Below are 22,245 nucleotides of genomic sequence, written 5' to 3' on the forward strand. Positions count from 1 at the left end.
AGCTGAACAAGCGACGGCCAAGTCATCAGCCGCTCCGCTCCAGCTGGAGATTCTTTTCTGGGGAAGAGACAAAAGCCGGGCCGGGGACTTGCTGCCAATTCACCGAGCTGCCAAGGCCAGAAAATGAGCCAAGTGGGAGTGGGAGACGCGTCAAAGGCAGCAATTCGGGAAGGTGCCAGAAAGCAATGACTTTGATGTACAAGGGACGGCTCCTCTGTGGAGGGACGCCAGCTAGAGCACAGCATTATGGGGACTGACAGCTCCCTGGCTGTGGGATTCACCCATATTACTACTATACTAAGATGGAAGAGTAGAAATGCTGACATATCATATGTATTCAGAGCTAGGATGCTCAAATCCTCTGTGCTGCTGGGAGAACCCGTTCCATCCACTATTAGTATAAAACTGTCAGAATGGCTACAGCTTCCCCAGTAAGGGAGCAGATAGTCCTAATGGGGGCCCATACTACCATAGAATGTATAGTATCTGGATTGTGCACCAGAGCCCATATTCTTCTCTGCCAACCCTCAGTGTCCCCGATCCCCAGGACAAGCAGCACAGTCACCTGTATTCACCTCTCTAGCATACAGACACAGCTGAATACTATGGTGGAGCAGGAAGCCATAAGATACCCTCTGTAGTCACTGGATGTAACTGCACTGTAATCACTTAAACGATCTGCAGAGTGTAGAGTGGATATCTACCTCTGAAAAGCATAGTATCTGGATTGTGCACCAGAGCCCATATTCTTCTCTGCCAACCCTCAGTGTCCCCGATCCCCAGGACAAGCAGCACAGTCACCTGTATTCACCTCTCTAGCATACAGACACAGCTGAATACTATGGTGAAGCAGGAAGCCATAAGATACCCTCTGTAGTCACTGGATGTAACTGCACTGTAATCACTTAAACGATCTGCAGAGTGTAGAGTGGATATCTACCTCTTTATGGGCAGTGTATGGGGGCAATACTTATTACAGTCATGTACTATGATGTGGAGGTGTTAGGCCTCATTCACACATTCTGTAGACTGCTTACAGGAGTGCCCCCCATGGACCCAGGTTCCAAACTGCATACAAGAGTGCCCCCCATGGACCCAGGTTCCAAACTGCATACAAGAGTGCCCCCCATGGACCCAGGTTCCAGACTGCATACAAGAGTGCCCCCCATGGACCCAGGTTCCAAACTGCATACAAGAGTGCCCCCCATGGACCCAGGTTCCAAACTGCAAAAAGGAGTGCCCCCCCCATGGACCCAGGTTCCAAACTGCATACAAGAGTGCCCCCCCATGGACATACACTCCTGCCCATGGTCATAGGTTCCAGACTGTATAGTCTGGATTTCTATTAAACTTCTTACAAAATGCCATTGCTCTGTCATGTATATGCACCCCCCCCCCTCCCCAATCTTTGCCACTTAAAGGGATAGTTCACAAAAAAAATGCAGATCCTCACCTCTCCCCGCTGTGTCTACAGCTTTAGGCTATGTTCACACAACGTATATTTTCGTAAAATCAAATTATTAAGAGAATATACGTTGCATTGTTGTCTATAGGATCCCGGCCGGAGTGTAAACACATAGTATACGCTCCGGCCGGGTTCTCTAGCGGCGCCGCAAACAATTCATTGAATAGCGGCTGCAGAAAACCCTGTCAGTGCACACAACAGAGCGAACGGATCCGGCCGCTCGCTCCATAGTGTGCAGTGTAAAAGTTCTGATGCGGGGGAGCACGGATGCGTCCGCATCAGAACACTGCGGCCCGAAAGATCAGAGCCGAGTGCGGGAACAGGGAGAGGTGAGTATATAGATAAGGATAAGCAGATTTCCCTTTTGTTGGGGAGTCTCCAGGACAATCTGAGAGAGTTGGTAAATACACTCCTCTCCGGAAATCCTCTGTGCTGCTGTTACTTTAGTGATACTGACACCTGTACAGGATGTTTTGCTCATTTTGAAGCTGGGCCCATAGCGGAGCAATGAGAAGTGACAACAATAGGGGCTGGGGCAATGCTCTGGTATTATCGCTGGTCTCTGGCCCGTTATTTCGTGTCGAGATGACTGGTATTTACCGATCACCTGGTGTCACTCTGTATTCTCAGGAATATCGATCATCCTGTGTCAGGGCTGCCATTATGTGCTCCGGCCTCTCACACCACCCGTCTGCTCACATATTACCAGTTTTAGCTATTTATTTTCTTAGATATGGTATAAAAATAAACATAAAGGTATAATTAAAAAAAAAAAAAAAAAACATTCCCTTAAAGGGGAAGCACAGATATAAAAAGTAATTCACTGCTTTAAGATAGATATTTATATCACCAAGACAGCAGCGCTAATCAAATGATAATACTGTATACCACTAAATAGTAGTCATACAGTAGATTAGCAGCGATACCAATATAAAAGGAATAAATAATACCGCCACATCATAATCACATATTACCACCTCATAGTGACTAACTATACCTCCTTACTGTTATAAAAGGGAATGCACTATTCATATACCAATACTACCCCCACACTATGCCATATAGCACCTAAACAGGCTCTGCACACCAGGAGGGAGATTTATCAAACATGGTGTAAAGTGAAACTGGCTCAGTTGCCCCTAGCAACCAATCAGATTCCACCTTTCATTCCTCACAAACGCTTTTGAAAATGAAAGGTGGAATCTGATTGGTTGCTAGGGGCAACTGAGACAGTTTTACTTTACACCATGTTTGATAAATCTCCCCCATATGTGATTACATCCAGGGACTCACAAGGGGCATCGTCGTCCCCAATCAGAGATCTTCATCATGGCTTCTCTTGGCTACAATTAGTTTCTGTGGAATCTGACAAACATCTTAGGATCTGGACTAGGTGCACACAGTATATAGATAGGTGCACATAGTATGTAGATAAGTACCCCTATATGAAGCACTCACATTGTATAGATAGATGTCCCCATAGACTGTAGACAGAAGTACCCTGTATGTAGATAGGCCCCAAGGAGGAAGATAGATAGATAGATAGGAGATCAGTGACAGTATGTGTTCTATCGGCCTTTGGCCGGTGCAGCGGTGATGGAGAGATGACGGCGCGGTGTCACACAGAGGACTGCGGGTTGATGAGGCAGAGAGCTGAGGCGCAGTAATGAGCTGCTAATCATTTTCACACCGTCAGGCATGGTATGTGATAGAGGAGAAGCCATGAGCCGCGGGACCCCCAACTCCTATAGGAATTATGTCACATGGAATCAGCTCTGCCTGAGATCATCCAGGAAACAACCAACACAGCTGCACAAGGCCCAGCCCGGAATCCCCACATTCCTCCCCGGACCCCTCAAGAATGGACAGAAGGAATCCGCACTGACCCACAGGCCACAGAGAATGGTGGCATCAGCCATAGTCTACTGATACTACAACTTCTATCAGCCATAGTCTACTACTACAACTCCTATCAGTCATAGTCTACTACCACAACTCCTATCAGTCATAGGAGTTGTAGTAGTAGCCTATAACTGATAGGAGTTGTAGTAGTAGCAGCATATGACTGATAGGAGTTGTAGTAGTAGCCTATCAGTCATATGCTGCTACTACTACAACTCCTATCAGTTATAGGCTACTACTACAACTCCTATCAGTCATAGGCTACTACTACAACTCCTATCAGCCATAGTCTACTACTACAACTCCTATCAGTCATAGGCTACTACTACTACAACTCCTATCAGTCATAGGATACTGATACTACAACTCCTATCAGTCATAGGATACTGATACTACAACTCCTACTACAACTCCTATCAGCCATAGTTTACTACTTTTACAACTCCTATCAGCCATTACATTTTCTACAGAACCAGGACTGCCACTATCTATCTATCTATCTATCTATCTCTTATCTACAGTCGTACCTTGGTTTAAGAGTAACTTGGATTAAGAGCGTTTTAGTTTAAGAGCTCAGAGTTTTTCAAAATTGTAACTTGGTTTAAGAGCATTGCTTTGGTGTAAGAGCTCCCTGTACTGGGTGGATGCCTTCCTCACCTTCCAAATCATAGCAGATCCACCTCAGGCTGGGGCTTGCATCAGGGGACAGGACTGTGGAGGTATTCTCTCCATAGCTGTAACCCCTCTCTACTCGGACAGAGCGTACCATTATGTTCCCACATCTGCCCTGCACATTCCTTCATGCTCCCTGCAGTCTCTGTCAGCCCTTTTCCCATCTTCTCCATTCCTGCTATAATGTGCCTGCACTTACACTCTGTATCTAAGCCGAAAAAAGTGACATGTCAATTCTTTCGGCGGAATGCGGAATCTGGCGGTGCATAGAAAAGTGTCTATGGCACGGGCGGAGATGCGCGCCGCCATGTGCGGGTACAAGCAACGGAATCCGCCGCGGGTCATACGCAGCAATTCCATAGTGTGCACGCACCCTTACACTCAGCTATACACACTGCTGCTATAATGTGCCTGCACTTACACTCAGCTAAACACACTGCTGCTATAATGTGCCTGCTTTTATTATACACACTGCTGCTATAATGTGCCTGCACTTATTATACACACTGCTGCTATAATGTGCCTGCACTTATTATACACGCTGCTGCTATAATGTGCCTGCACTTACACTCAGCTATACACACTGCTGCTATAATGTGCCTGCACTTATGATACACACTGCTGCTATAATGTGCCTGCACTTATGATACACACTGCTGCTATAATGTGCCTGCACTTATTATACACGCTGCTGCTATAATGTGCCTGCACTTACACTCAGCTATACACACTGCTGCTATAATGTGCCTGCACTTATGATACACACTGCTGCTATAATGTGCCTGCACTTATGATACACACTGCTGCTGCTATAATGTGCCTGCACTGATACTCAGCTATAGGCACTGCTGCTAAAATTTGCCTGCACTGATACTCAGCTATAGACACTGCTGCTATAATGTGCCTGCACTTATACTCAGCCATTCAAAATTAAAGTTTCTGTCACTGTCCTCCTGCACAGCTCTGTGATTCTTACTTCCTGATTGGTCCATGCTAAACACACCCCCTTCCCCTTCGCTGTCATGTGACCACACAGACCTCTGACAGCAGCCCTGCTTCTCTATTCTAGCCTGTTGTACTACGCTACTGCATTATGGGGATCTGCAGCCCCAACCTGTATCTACAAACTGCTGCATAGTTATCAGGTTTATTCCCTTACTATACATTATATACCACATGCTGATTGCTATACTGTACAGTAACTTATAATATCACAGATTCTGCTGTCCCTAAATGTTTGTTTTATATGTTATTCAGAATAAAAAAAAATTATTATTTTTGGGGTGTGGAACCAATTGTCTGCATTTCTATGATTTCCTACAGGAAAATTTGCTTTGGTTTAAGAGTGGATTTGAATTACAAGCGCGGTCCCCGAAACGAACATAATCCAAGGCGCCACTGTATCTCCTATCTATCTATCTATCTATCTATCTATCTATCTATCTATCTATCTCCTATCTATTATCTACCTATCTATCTATCTATCTATATCCTATCTATCTATCTATCTTTCCATCTATCTATCTCCTATCTATCTATCTATCTAATTATCTCCTATATATCTATCTACCTATCTATCTCTATCTATATATTATCTATCTATCTCTATCTATATATTATCTATCTACCTATCTATGTATCTCCTATCTATCTATCTATCTATCTACCTATCTATGTATCTCCTATCTATCTATCTCTCTATCTTTCCATCTATCTCCTATCTATATATCTATATATCTATCTATCCATCTATCCATCTATCTATTATCTATCATCTATCTATCTATCTCCTATCTATCTATCTATCTATCTATCTATCTATCTATCCATCTATCTATTATCTATCATCTATCATCTATCTATCATCTATCTATTATCTATCTACCTATCTATGTATCTCCTATCTATCTATCTACCTACCTATCTATGTATCTCCTATCTATCTATCTATCTATCTACCTATCTATGTATCTCCTATCTATTATCTATCTATCTATCTATCTCCTATCTATCTATCTCCTATCTATCTATTATCTATCTATCTATCTATCTATCTATCTCCTATCTATCTATCTATCTATCTATCTATGTATCTCCTATCTATCTATCTATCTATCTATCTATCTATCTCTCCATCTATCTCCTATCTATCTATCTATCCATCTATCTCCTATCTATCTATCTATCTATCTATCTATCTTTCTATCCATCTCCTTCCTATCTATCCCGGTGAGGGTCGCCCCCTGTGATGCTGGATTGTGGCGGGCGGCCGGACTATTGGGCACAGCCGGTTCCCTGCACTATAGACAGGGCGGTAATTGTGCGGCTGCTCTAATGAAGCCGAGCTGAGCGCTGCGGCTAATGACCAGATGGTGTGAGGCTGCAGCCCCTCACCCCGAGCCCCTCTAATGAGTGACAAGCCTCACTGCCAACTCCCAGCCTTGTGGGGGGGCAGCCTGACCTGAGCCCGGGACCCCGGCCCTGATCACAGGAGGATCACTAACCACAGATGGGCAAGCAAAGCCGACACAACCCCACAGAGATCTGCCCAGAATAGAAGCAGGAGAGTGTATCACACATGACAGGCTTAGATACAGTACACAGAATCATATATGATTCACTAGTCATAGTCATAACTGACTTAGGCACGATAGGCTTAGATACAGTGGCCATATCACGCATGATAAGCTTATACTGGATAGATATGCATATAATGGACTTAGATACACTGTATCACATACTTACATACCTGGACAATATCATATATGATTAGATAAACACGCTGGACAGTATCACACCTGATTTAGGTACACTATATAGTATCACATAATATGCTTAGATACACTGCACAGTATCATATGTGTTAGGGTTAGATATATATAATAGGCTTAGATACACTGGGAAGTAGCCCACACGATAGGCTTAGATACATTATAGAGTGAGATACACTGGACAGCTTACACATATTATGTATCAGGCATGACATACTACATAGTATCACACAGAAAACGCTTAGATACACAGAAAAGTATCACAAAACAAGGTTGAAACGCACAGAATATGCTTAGATACACTGGCTCAGGACCAGTATCACACATGATAGACTTAGATACACTGGCTCAGGACCAGTATCACACATAATAGGCTTAGATACACTGGCTCAGGACCAGTATCACACATGATAGACTTAGATACACTGGCTCAGGACCAGTATCACACATGATAGACTTAGATACACTGGCTCAGGACCAGTATTACACATAATAGGCTTAGATACACTGGCTCAGGACCAGTATCACACATAATAGACTTAGATACACTGGCTCAGGATCAGTATCATACAGGATAGGCTTAGATACACTGGCTCAGGATCAGTATCATACAGGATAGTCTTACATATGTACCCCCGTACTCCCACTGCTTGCTATACTATTTAGTAAACCTGGGTCTGACATTGATTCTCAGAGCATGCTGGGACTTGCAGTCCTACAACATCTATGACTAGTTATGTACTTACAGAGTCTGGGGTGGGAGATGTAATTTCGGGTGACGGCTAGGGCGTGCTCCCGGGCTCCTGCCATGTTGGCCTGGTGGTCATTGACTCTGATCTCCACTTTGGTGGCCATGGTGTGTGCAGAGCAGAGCTGTGTGTGCTGTTAGTGCAGAGCTGTGTGTGCTGGCTGTTATATAGGTGGCTGGGAGCTCCTGTGTGTTGTGTACACCTCTCATCCAGGTGAGCCTGACCCGCCCCGGCTCTGCTACATCCAGCGTGCCTCATCCAGGTGAGCCTGACCCGCCCCGGCTCTGCTACATCCAGCCTGATTCCGGCTCCACCTGCCCATAACATTCCTGTTTTCTATAAACTGCTACACATCATTGCTCACAATGGCTTCCCAGGACGCCTGGCACCAGGGCTGGCAGCTATGAGGGCGAAGCCGCCTCTGCTCAGCCTCATATACAGAACAGTCTGTGCAGCATCTACTAAGGAATGAAGACCCCCAAGTGTGAGGACCTCCGAAGGAAGCTGGATAACATCCTGAGCATATGGAAATATCAGAACCCTAAGTAATAGAAGACCCCAGACCAGAAAGAGAAAAGAAACCAGACCCCAGACCACATACCAACAAGAAACCAGACCCCAAAATAACATAGGACCCCAGACCAGATAGCAACAAGAAACCAGACCCCAAAATAACATAGGACCCCAGACCAGATACCAACAAGAAACCAGACCCCAAAATAACATAGGACCCCAGACCAGATACCAACAAGAAACCAGACCCCAAAATAACATAGGACCCCAGACCAGATACCAACAAGAAACCAGACCCCAAAATAACATAGGACCCCAGACAAGATAGCAACAAGAAACCAGACCCCAAAATAATAGAAGACCCCAGACCAGATACCAACAAGAAACCAGACCCCAAAATAACATAGGACCCCAGACCAGATACCAACAAGATGAGACGCAAAAATAATAGAAGATCCCAGACCAGATACCTACAAGAAACCAGACCCCAAAATAATAGAAGACCCTAGACCAGATAGCAACAAGAAACCAGACCCCAAAATAACATAGGACCCCAGACCAGATAGCAACAAGAAACCAGACCCCAAAATAACATAGGACCCCAAACCAGATACCAACAAGAAACCAGACGCCAGACCAGATTCCAACAAGAAATCAGACCCCAAAATAATAGAAGACCTCAGACCAGATACCAACAAGATGAGACACAAAAATAATAGAAGATCCCAGACCAGATAGCAACAAGAAACCAGACCCCAGACCAGATACCAACAAGAATTCAGACCCCAAAATAATAGAAGACCCCAGACCAGATACCAACAAGAAACCAGACCCCAGACCAGATACCAACAAGAATTCAGACCCCAAAATAATAGAAGACCCCAGACCAGATACCAACAAGAAACCAGACCCCAGACCAGATTCCAACAAGAAATCAGACCCCAAAATAATAGAAGACCCCAGACCAGATACCAACAAGAAACCAGACCCCAGACCAGATAGCAACAAGAAACCAGACCCCAGACCAGATACCAACAAGAAACAAGAACCCAAAATAACATAGGACCCCAGACCAGATAGCAACAAGAAACCAGACCCCAGATCAGATAGCAACAAGAAACCAGACCCCAAAATAACATAAGACCCCAGACCAGATAGCAACAAGAAGCCAGACCCCAGACCAGATACCAACAAGAAACCAGACCCCAGACCAGATACCAACAAGAAACCAGACCCCAAAATAACATAGGACCCCAGACCAGATAGCAACAAGAAACCAGACCCCAAAATAATAGAAGACCCCAGACCAAATAGCAACTAAAAAACAGACCCCAGACCAGATAGCAACAAGAAACCAGACCCCAGGCCAAATAGCAACAAGAAACCAGAGCCTAGACCAGATACCAACAAGATGAGACCCCCCAAATAACCTTGGGCCCCAGACCAGATACCAACACCATGAGACCCCCAAAAAACATAGGACCCCAGACCAGATACCAACAAGATGAGACGCCAAAATAACACAGGACCCCAGACCAGATAGCAACAAGAAACCAGACACCAGACCAGATACCAACAAGAAACCAGACCCCAGACCAGATACCAACAAGAAACCAGACCCCAAAATAACATAGGTCCCCAGACCAGATACCAACAAGAAACCAGACCCCAGACCAGATACCAACAAGATGAGACCCCAAAATAACCTAGGACCCCAGACCAGATACCAACACCATGAGACCCCAAAATAACATCGGACCCCAGACCAGATACCAACAAGAGACCAGACCCCAGACCAGATGCCCACACGATGAGACCCCAAAATAACATAGGACCCCAGACCAGATACCAACAAGAAACCAGACCCCAAAATAACATAGGACCCCAGACCAGATACCAACAAGAAACCAGACCCCAAAATAACATAGGACCCCAGACCAGATAGCAACAAGAAACCAGACCCCAAAATAACCTAGGACCCCAGACCAGATACCAACACCATGAGACCCCAAAATAACATCGGACCCCAGACCAGATACCAACAAGAGACCAGACCCCAGACCAGATGCCCACACGATGAGACCCCAAAATAACATAGGACCCCAGACCAGATAGCAACAAGAAACCAAACCCCAGACCAGATAGCAACAAGAAACCAGACCCAAGACCAGATAGCAACAAGAAACGAGACCCCAGACCAGATAGCAACAAGAAACCAGACCCCAAAATAATAGAAGACCCCAGATACCAACCAGAAACCAGACTTCAGACTAGATACCAACAAGAAACAAGACCCCAAAATAACATAGGACCCCAGACCAGATACCAATAAGAAACCAGACCCCAAAATAACATAGGACCCCAAACCAGATAGCAACAAGAAACCAGACCCCAAAATAATAGAAGACCCCAGACCAGATACCAACTAAAAAACAGACCCCAGACCAGATACCAACAAGAAACCAGACCCCAAAATAACATAGGACCCCAGACCAGATACCAACAAGAAACCAGACGCCAGACCAGATTCCAACAAGAAATCAGACCCCAAAATAATAGAAGACCCCAGACCAGATACCAACAAGATGAGACACAAAAATAATAGAAGATCCCAGACCAGATAGCAACAAGAAACCAGACCCCAGACCAGATACCAACAAGAATTCAGACCCTAAAATAATAGAAGACCCTAGACCAGATACCAACAAGAAACCAGACCCCAGACCAGATTCCAACAAGAAACCAGACCCCAAAATAACATAGGACCCCAGACCAGATACCAACAAGAAACCAGATCCCAAAATAACATAGGACCCCAGACCAGATAGCAACAAGAAACCAGACCCCAAAATAATAGAAGACCTCAGACCAGACAGCAACTAAAAAACAGACCCCAGACCAGATAGCAACAAGAAACCAGACCCCAAAATAACATAGGACCCCAGACCAAATAGGAACAAGAAACCAGAGCCTAGACCAGATACCAACAAGATGAGACCCCAAAAAAACATAGGACCCCAGACCAGATAGCAACAAGAAACCAAACACCAGACCAGATACCAACAAGAAACCAGACCCCAAAATAACATAGGACCCCAGACCAGATACCAACAAGATGAGACCCCAAAATAACCTAGGACCCCAGACCAGATACCAACACCATGAGACCCCAAAATAACATAGGACCCCAGACCAGATACCAACAAGAGACCAGACCCCAGACCAGATGCCCACACGATGAGACCCCAAAATAACATAGGACCCCAGATCAGATAGCAACAAGAAACCAGACCCCAAAATAACATAGGACCCCAGACCAGATAGCAACACCATGAGACCCCAAAATAACACAGGACCCCAGACCAGATAACAAAATGGATACAGTCCCAAAATGAGGTTACATCCTGCACCAGTGTTTCTCAGTCCCCTCATGTGATGAAATCTTCCAGCCGAGGACCTCCGAGGTTGCCATTGGTTACACACACTGCCAAAATTATGCCGATCACTCTGGCGCCATAGGCTCTGTATATAAAGTCTCTTTCAGCAGATGTTTCCATATCAGATCCCCCCATTACAATGTATTACAGTATACCCCCTGCAGCCAGGTATGTCCCATGTAGCCAGGGATGCCCCTAACCTCTATAACCAGATATGTCCCTTGTAGAGAGGTATGCCTCCCCTGCAGCAGTATATGCCCCTCATAGCCAGGTATGCCTCCCCTGCAGCAGTATATGCCCCTCATAGCCAGGTATGCCTCCCCTGCAGCAGTATATGCCCCTCATAGCCAGGTATGCCTCCCCTGCAGCAGTATATGCCCCTCATAGCCAGGTATGCCTCCCCTGCAGAAATATATGCCCCTCATAGCCAGGTATGCCTCCCCTGCAGCAGTATATGCCCCTCATAGCCAGGAGAAAGCCAGGTATGCCTCCCCTGCAGCAGTATATGCCCCTCATAGCCAGGTATGCCTCCCCTGCAGCAGTATATGCCCCTCATAGCCAGGAGAAAGCCAGGTATGCCTCCCCTGCAGCAGTATATGCCCCTCATAGCCAGGTGTGCCTCCCCTGCAGCAATATATTACCCTCATAGCCAGGTATGCCTCCCCTGCAGCAATATATGCCCCTCATAGCCAGGTATGCCTCCCCTGCAGCAATATATGCCCCTCATAGCCAGGTATGCCTCCCCTGCAGCAGTATATGCCCCTCATAGCCAGGTGTGCCTCCCCTGCAGAAATATATGCCCCTCATAGCCAGGTATGCCTCCCCTGCAGCAATATATGCCCCTCATAGCCAGGTATGCCTCCCCTGCAGAAATATATGCCCCTCATAGCCAGGTATGCCTCCCCTGCAGCAATATATGCCCCTCATAGCCAGGTATGCCTCCCCTGCAGCAGTATATGCCCCTCATAGCCAGGTGTGCCTCCCCTGCAGAAATATATGCCCCTCATAGCCAGGTATGCCTCCCCTGAAGCAGTATATGCCCCTCATAGCCAGGTATGCCTCCCCTGCAGCAATATATGCCCCTCATAGCCAGGTATGCCTCCCCTACAGCAGTATATGCCCCTCATAGCCAGGTATGCCTCCCCTGCAGCAGTATATGCCCCTCATAGCCAGGTATGCCTCCCCTGCAGCAGTATATGCCCCTCATAGACAGGTATGCCCCCCAAGTAGTATATGCCCCTCATAGCCAGTTATGCCCCTCCAGCAGTATATGCCCCTCATAGCCATTTATGCCCCCCCTAGCAGTATATGCCCCTCATAGCCAGGTATACCCCTCCCCAGCAGTATATGCCCCTCATAGCCAGTTATGCCCCCCAGCAGTATATGCCCCTCATAGCCATGTATACCCCTTCCTTAGCAATATATGCCCCTCATAGCCAGTTATGCTCCCCAGCAGTATATGACCCTCATAGCCAGGTATGCCCCCCAGCACTACATGCCCCTCATAGCCAGGTATACCCCCCATCAGTATATGCCCCTCATAGCCAGTTATGCCCCCCCAGGAATATATGCCCCTCATAATCATGTATACCCCTCCCCAGCAGTATATGCCCCTCATAGCCAGTTATGCCCCCCAGCACTACATGCCCCTCATAGCCAGGTATACCCGCCAGCAGTATATGCCCCTCATAGCCAGTTATGCGCCCCCCCCCCCCCCCCCCCCCCCCCCCCGGAAATATATGCCCCTCATAGCCAGGTATACCCCTCCCCAGCAATATATGCCCCTTATAGCCAGGTATGCCCTCCAGCAATATATGCCCCTCATAGCCAGGTATGCCCCCCAAGTAGTATATGCCCCTCATAGCCAGTTATGCCCCTCCAGCAGTATATGCCCCTCATAGCCAGTTATGCCCCCCCCCCAGCAGTATATGCCCCTCATAGCAAGGTATGCCCCCCAGCAGTATATGCCCCTCATAGCAGGTATACCCCTCCCCAGCAGTATATGCCCTTCATAGCCAGTTATGCCCCCCAGCAGTATATGCCCCTCATAGCCATGTATACCCCTTCCTTAGCAATGTATGCCCCTCATAGCCAGGTATGCCCCCCAGCACTACATGCCCCTCATAGCCACGTATACCCCCCAGCAGTATATGCCCCTCATAGCCAGTTATGCCCCCCAGAAATATATGCTCCTCATAGCCAGTTATGCCTCCCCCAGCAGTATATGCCCCTCATAGCCAGATATGCCCCCCGCCCAGCAGTATATGCCCCTCATAGCCAAGTATACCCCTCCCCAGCAGTATATGCCACTCTTAGCCAGTTGTGCCCCCCCCAGCAGTATATGCCCCTTATAGCCAGTTATGCCCCCCCAGCAGTATATGCCCCTCATAGCCAGTGATGCCCCCACAGCAGTATATGCCCCTCATAGCCAGGTATGCCTTCCCCCCCCCCCAGCAATATATGCCCCTCATAGCCAGGTATACCCCTCCCCAGCAATATATGCCCCTTATAGCCAGGTATGCCCCCCCAGCAACATATGCCCCTCATAGCCAGGTATACCCCTCCCCAGCAATATATGCCCCTTATAGCCAGGTATGCCCCCCAAGTAGTATATGCCCTTCATAGCCAGGTATGCCCCCCAGCAGTATATGCCCCTCATAGCCAGGTATACCCCTCCCCAGCAGTATATGCCCCTCATAGCCAGTTATGCCCCCCCCAGCAGTATATGCCCCTCATAGCCATGTATATCCCTTCCTTAGCAATATATGCCCCTCATAGCCAGTTATGCCCCCCCAGCAGTATATGCCCCTCATAGCCAGGTACGCCCCCCCAGCACTACATGCCCCTCATAGCCAGGTATGCCCCCCAGCAGTATATGCTCCTCATATCCAGTTATGCCCCCCCCCCCCAGGAATATATGCCCCTCATAGCCAGGTACACCCCTCCCCAGCAGTATATGCCCCTCATAGCCAGTTATGCCCCCCAGCAATATATGCCCCTCATAGCCAGTTATGCCCCCCGCCCAGCAGTATATGCCCCTCATAGCCAAGTATACCCCTCCCCAGCAGTATATGCCCCTCATAGCCAGTTGTGCCCCCCCAGCAGTATATGCCCCTTATAGCCAGTTATGCCCCCCCAGCAGTATATGCCCCTCATAGCCAGTTATGCACCCCCAGCAGTATATGCCCCTCATAGCCAGTTATGCCCCCCAGCAGTATATGCCCCCCATAGCCAGTTATGCCCCCCAGCAGTATATGCCCCTCATAGCCAGGTATGCCCCCCCAGCACTATATGCCCCTCATAGCCAGTTATGCCCCCCCAGCAGTATATGCCCCTCATAGCCAGTTATGCACCCCCAGCAGTATATGCCCCTCATAGCCAGTTATGCCCCCCCAGCAGTATATGCCCCTCATAGCCAGTTGTGCCCCCCCAGCAGTATATGCCCCTCATAGCCAGTTATGCCCCCAGCAGTATATGCCCCTCATAGCCAGTTATGCCCCCCGCCCAGCAGTATATGCCCCTCATAGCCAAGTATACCCCTCCCCAGCAGTATATGCCCCTCATAGCCAGTTGTGCCCCCCCAGCAGTATATGCCCCTTATAGCCAGTTATGCCCCCCCAGCAGTATATGCCCCTCATAGCCAGTTATGCACCCCCAGCAGTATATGCCCTTCATAGCCAGTTATGCCCCCCAGCAGTATATGCCCCTCATAGCCAGTTATGCCCCCCAGCAGTATATGCCCCTCATAGCCAGGTATGCCCCCCCAGCACTATATGCCCCTCATAGCCAGTTATGCCCCCCAGCAGTATATGCCCCTCATAGCCAGTTATGCCCCCCCAGCAGTATATGCCCCTCATAGCCAGTTATGCACCCCCAGCAGTATATGCCCCTCATAGCCAGTTATGCCCCCCCAGCAGTATATGCCTCTCATAGCCAGTTGTGCCCCCCCCAGCAGTATATGCCCCTCATAGCCAGGTATACCCCTCCCCAGCAGTATATGCCCCTTATAGCCAGTTATGCCCCCCCCAGCAGTATATACCCCTCATAGCCAGTTATGCCCCCAGCAGTATATGCCCCTCATAGCCAGTTATGCCCCCCCAGCAGTATATGCCCCTTATAGCCAGTGATGCCCCCCCAGCAGTATATGCCCCTCATAGCCAGTTATGCCCCCCCCAGCATTATTTGCCCCTCATAGCCAGGTATACCCCCAGCAGTATATGCCCCTAATAGCCAGGTATGCCCCCCCCAGCACTATGTGCCCCTCATAGCCAGGTATACCCCCCAGCAGTATATGCCCCTTATAGCCAGTTATGCCCCCCAGCAGTATATGCCCCTCATAGCCAGTGATGCCCCCCAGCAGTATATGCCCCTCATAGCCAGTTATGCCCCCCCAGCAATATATGCCCCTCATAGCCAGTTATGCCCCCAGCAGTATATGCCCCTCATAGCCAGTTGTGCCCCCCCAGCAGTGTATGCCCCTTATAGCCAGTTATGCCCCCCAGCAGTATATGCCCCTCATAGCCAGTGATGCCCCCCAGCAGTATATGCCCCTCATAGCCAGTTATGCCCCCCCAGCAATATATGCCCCTCATAGCCAGTTATGCCCCCAGCAGTATATGCCCCTCATAGCCAGTTATGCCCCCCAGCAGTATATGCCCCTCATAGCCAGTTATGCCCCCCCAGCAGTATATGCCCCTCATAGCCAGTTATGCAGCCCCAGCAGTATATGCCCCTCATAGCTAGTTATGCCCCCCCAGCAGTATATGCCCCTCATAGCCAGTTATGCCCCCCAGCAGTATATGCCCCTCATAGCCAGTTATGCCCCCCCAGCAATATATGCCCCTCATAGCCAGTTATGCCCCCAGCAGTATATGCCCCTCATAGCCAGTTATGCCCCCCAGCAGTATATGCCCCTCATAGCCAGTTATGCCCCCCCAGCAGTATATGCCCCTCATAGCCAGTTATGCACCCCCAGCAGTATATGCCCCTCATAGCTAGTTATGCCCCCCCAGCAGTATATGCCCCTCATAGCCAGTTGTGCCCCCCCCCAGCAGTATATGCCCCTCATAGCCAGGTATACCCCTCCCCAGCAGTATATGCCCCTCATAGCCAGTTATGCCCCCCAGCAATATATGCCCCTCATAGCCAGTTATGCCTCCCCCCAGCAGTATATGCCCCTCATAGCCAGTTATGCCCCCCACCCAGCAGTATATGCCCCTCATAGCCAAGTATACCCCTCCCCAGCAGTATATGCCCCTCATAGCCAGTTATGCACCCCCAGCAGTATATGCCCCTCATAGCCAGTTATGCCCCCCAGCAGTATATGCCCCTCATAGCCAGTTATGCCCCCCAGCAGTTTATGCCCCTCATAGCCAGTTATGCACCCCCAGCAGTATATGCCCCTCATAGCCAGTTATGCCCCCCAGCAGTATATGCCCCTCATAGTCAGTTATGCCCCCCCAGCAGTATATGCCCCTTATAGCCAGTTATGCCCCCCCAGCAACATATGCCCCTCATAGCCAGTTGTGCCCCCCAGCAGTATATGCCCCTCATAGACAGTTGTGCCCCCCCCCAGCAGTATATGCTCCTCATAGCTAGGTATACCCCTCCCCAGCAGTATATGCCCCTCATAGCCAGTTATGCCCCCCCAGCAGTATATGCCCCTCATAGCCAGTTGTGCCCCCCAGCAGTATATGCCTCTCATAGCCAGTTATGCCCCCCTATCAGTATATGCCCCTCATAGCCAGTTATGCCCCCCAGCAGTATATGCCCCTCGTAGCCAGTTATGCCCCCCCAGCAATATATGCCCCTCATAGCCAGTTATGCCCCCAGCAGTATATGCCCCTCATAGCCAGTTATGCCCCCCAGCAGTATATGCCCCTCATAGCCAGTTATGCCCCCCCAGCAGTATATGCCCCTCATAGCCAGGTATACCCCCCCCCAGCAGTATATGCCCCTCATAGCCAGGTATACCCCTCCCCAGCAGTATATGCTCCTCATAGCCAGTTATGCCCCCCCAGCAGTATATGCCCCTCATAGCCAGGTATGCCTCCCCAGCAGTATATGCCCCTCATAGCCAGTTATGCCCCCCCAGCAGTATATGCCCCTCATAGCCAGGTATGCCTCCCCAGCAGTATATGCCCCTCATAGCCAGTTATGCCCCCCCAGCAGTATATGCCCCTCATAGCCAGGTAACCCCCCCCCCCCCCCCACACACACACACACACACACACACACAGGGTTCTTATGTTGTTATATTTTGTAGTTTTCTTATGTTGTCAGCGCTCTTTTGCTCCTCGTCCCGCTGGCTGCCGCCGCTTCTGCATGCGGCAGCAGCGAGTGGGTGAGTGCGAGAGGGGGTGCGGTTAGCTGCGGGGGGGCTGCCGGGTGATCGCTCGTAAAAGATAGTGGCGGTCTGCTGCTGCCTCCTATTCCACGGACTGACGGCAGCAGATCGCTGCTATCATAGTCGCTTGTTTTTTAACATGTTTGAAAGATAAACGAGATGAACGATCAGCCGACATGAACAATGTCGGCTAATCGTTTCCTTTTATTCCACGGAATGATTATCGGCCGTACTGGGCAAATACGGCCAATAATCATTCCGTGGAATAGGGCCTTTAGGTGTGACCCTGATGTCCCAGTGCTGACCCCCTGCTACACTAAATAGCATTGTTTCTTCTGTACTATAAGGACAGATCACCTCTAATCACCTGCAATCTGTCAGTAAGTGATGTGTTTCCCTGCAGCGCCACCCCAGGAGAAATGAGGCATTACACTGTGATTATCTGTATCTATGGTAATGCAGGACAGGCCGGGTCCTCCAGAGTCAGAGACGCTCTGTATAGTCACTGACTTCCCTCCTTGCTGTTCCTGATGTGTGGATCGGCGGGGAGAAAGGTGACAAGGACTTCTCTGTAACTACAGTATAAATATTTCTTCTGACAACATGAGAGGAAGATAATGGATTTCATATAATGTCATCGCAAACCTTTCATCCGTCCGTCCTCCCAAAACATCCAAAGTGGAATAACCTGCTCTGCGGTCACACTGACTGTGCTGTAATCACCTCCATTTATCTATGGTCCCGCACAATTATCCCCGGGAAAGTGACTGGCAGATGTCAGGCTCAGGGTGACAGAGGAGTCCGTGCTCACAGCACAATGTCTACTATAAAGGGTCTGAGATACAAGCTGGGACCCGGCACCGGCGCATGGCGGCAAATTACAGGGAGGACAGCCGAGACCGAGAGCACCACTCCAGGGTCCGGCCTCATTATTACATGTATACAACATATAATACTGTATATACTGCTGGTGTATGTCATATATCTCCTGTATACAGTCATATGGAGCATGCTGGTATAACCTGGGTATCTCCTGCATATAATTATATATATGTACAGCTGGTATAACCTGGGTATCTTCTGCATATAATTATATATACTGTATGTACAGCTGATATAACCTGGGTATGTATTGTATATAATTATATATGTACAGCTGGTATAACCTAGGTATCTCCTGTATATAATTATATATGTACAGCTGGTATAACCTGGGGATCTCCTGTATATAATTATATATGTACAGCTGGTATAACCTGGGTATCTCCTGTATATAACTATATATGTATAGCTGGTATAACCTGGGTATATATTGTATATAATTATATATGTACAGTTGGTATAACCTGGGTATATATTGTATATAATTATATATGTACAGCTGGTATAACCTGGGTATCTCCTGTATATAATTATATATGTACAGCCGGTATAACCTGGGTATATATTGTATAAAGTTATATATGTACAGCCGGTATAACCTGGGTATCTCCTGTATGAAATTCTGTATGTACAGCAGGTATAACCTGGGTATCTCCTGTATATAATTATATATTTGTACAGCTGGTATAACCTGGGTGTCTCCTGTATATAATTATATATGTACGGCTGGTATAACCTGGGTATATATTGTGTATAATTTTATATGTACAGCTGGTATAACCTGGGTATCTCCTGTATATAATTATATATGTACAGTTGGTATAACCTGGGTACCTCCTGTATGTAATTATATATGTACGGCTGGTATAACCTGGGTATATATTGTATATAATTATATATGTACAGCTGGTATAACCTGGGTATCTCCTGCATATAATTATATATATGTACAGCTGGTATAACCTGGGTATGTATTGTATATAATTATATATGTACAGCTGGTATAACCTAGGTATCTCCTGTATATAATTATATATGTACAGCTGGTATAACCTGGGGATCTCCTGTATATAATTATATATGTACAGCTGGTATAACCTGGGTATCTCCTGTATATAACTATATATGTATAGCTGGTATAACCTGGGTATATATTGTATATAATTATATATGTACAGTTGGTATAACCTGGGTATATATTGTATATAATTATATATGTACAGCTGGTATAACCTGGGTATCTCCTGTATATAATTATATATGTACAGCCGGTATAACCTGGGTATATATTGTATAAAGTTATATATGTACAGCCGGTATAACCTGGGTATCTCCTGTATGAAATTCTGTATGTACAGCAGGTATAACCTGGGTATCTCCTGTATATAATTATATATTTGTACAGCTGGTATAACCTGGGTGTCTCCTGTATATAATTATATATGTACGGCTGGTATAACCTGGGTATATATTGTGTATAATTTTATATGTACAGCTGGTATAACCTGGGTATCTCCTGTATATAATTATATATGTACAGTTGGTATAACCTGGGTACCTCCTGTATGTAATTATATATGTACGGCTGGTATAACCTGGGTATATATTGTATATAATTATATATGTACAGCTGGTATAACCTGGGTATCTCCTGCATATAATTATATATATGTACAGCTGGTATAACCTGGGTATGTATTGTATATAATTATATATGTACAGCTGGTATAACCTAGGTATCTCCTGTATATAATTATATATGTACAGCTGGTATAACCTGGGGATCTCCTGTATATAATTATATATGTACAGCTGGTATAACCTGGGTATCTCCTGTATATAACTATATATGTATAGCTGGTATAACCTGGGTATATATTGTATATAATTATATATGTACAGTTGGTATAACCTGGGTATATATTGTATATAATTATATATGTACAGCTGGTATAACCTGGGTATCTCCTGTATATAATTATATATGTACAGCCGGTATAACCTGGGTATATATTGTATAAAGTTATATATGTACAGCCGGTATAACCTGGGTATCTCCTGTATGAAATTCTGTATGTACAGCAGGTATAACCTGGGTATCTCCTGTATATAATTATATATTTGTACAGCTGGTATAACCTGGGTGTCTCCTGTATATAATTATATATGTACGGCTGGTATAACCTGGGTATATATTGTGTATAATTTTATATGTACAGCTGGTATAACCTGGGTATCTCCTGTATATAATTATATATGTACAGTTGGTATAACCTGGGTACCTCCTGTATGTAATTATATATGTACGGCTGGTATAACCTGGGTATATATTGTATATAATTATATATGTACAGCCGGTATAACCTGGGTATCTCCTGTATATAATTATATATGTACAGTTGGTATAACCTGGATACCTCCTGTATACAAATATATATGTAAAGCTGGTATAACCTGGGTATCTCTTGTATATAATTATATATGTACAGCTGGTATAACCTGGGTGTCTCCTGTATATAATTATATATTTGTACAGCTGGTATAACCTGGGTGTCTCCTGTATATAATTATATATGTACGGCTGGTATAACCTGGGTATATATTGTGTATAATTTTATATGTACAGCTGGTATAACCTGGGTATCTCCTGTATATAATTATATATGTACAGTTGGTATAACCTGGGTACCTCCTGTATGTAATTATATATGTACGGCTGGTATAACCTGGGTATATATTGTATATAATTATATATGTACAGCTGGTATAACCTGGGTATCTCCTGTATATAATTATATATGTATAGTTGGTATAACCTGGGTACCTCCTGTATACAAATATATATGTAAAGCTGGTATAACCTGGGTATCTCCTGTATATAATTATATATGTACAGCTGGTATAACCTGGGTATGTCCTGTATATAATTTTATATGTACAGTTGGTATAACCTGGGTACCTCCTGTATGTAATTATATATGTACGGCTGGTGTAACCTGGGGATCCCCTGTATATAATTATATATACAGCTGGTATAACCTGGGTATATATTGTATATAATTATATATGTACAGCTGGTATAACCTGGGTATCTCCTGTATATAATTATATATGTACAGCTGGTATAACCTGGGTATCTCCTGTATATAATTATATATGTACAGTTGGTATAACCTGGGTACCTCCTGTATGTAATTATATACTGTATGTACAGCTGGTATAACCTGGGTGTCTCCTGTATACAATTATATATGTAAAGCTGGTATAACCTGGGTATCTCCTGTATATAATTATATATGTACAGCTGGTGTAAATGGGTATCTCATGTATATAATTATACTGTATATGTACAGCTGGTATAACCTGGGTATATACTGTATATAATTATATATGTACAGCTGGTATAATCTGGGTATATACTGTATATAATTATATATGTACAGCTGGTATAACCTGGGAATCTCCTGTATATAATTATACTGTATATGTACAGCTGGTATAACCTGGG

General features: G+C 46.3%; 1 protein-coding gene across 1 annotated transcript in view; it reads right to left on the bottom strand.

The window, feature by feature from the left end:
- The window catches only part of ATP6V1B1 (ATPase H+ transporting V1 subunit B1), a 44,971-nt gene extending 37,169 nt beyond the window's left edge, over positions 1-7,802 (bottom strand). Inside the window, exon 1 of the mRNA XM_069976299.1 lies at positions 7,557-7,802. Coding sequence (XP_069832400.1) covers positions 7,557-7,665 — 109 coding nt within the window. The 5' untranslated portion in view covers positions 7,666-7,802. The remainder of the gene's footprint in view (positions 1-7,556) is intronic.
- Positions 7,803-22,245: the final 14,443 nt, after the last annotated feature.

This window comes from Dendropsophus ebraccatus, chromosome 7 (assembly GCF_027789765.1).
Source record: "Dendropsophus ebraccatus isolate aDenEbr1 chromosome 7, aDenEbr1.pat, whole genome shotgun sequence".
In the NCBI taxonomy this organism is placed as follows: domain Eukaryota; kingdom Metazoa; phylum Chordata; class Amphibia; order Anura; family Hylidae; genus Dendropsophus; species Dendropsophus ebraccatus.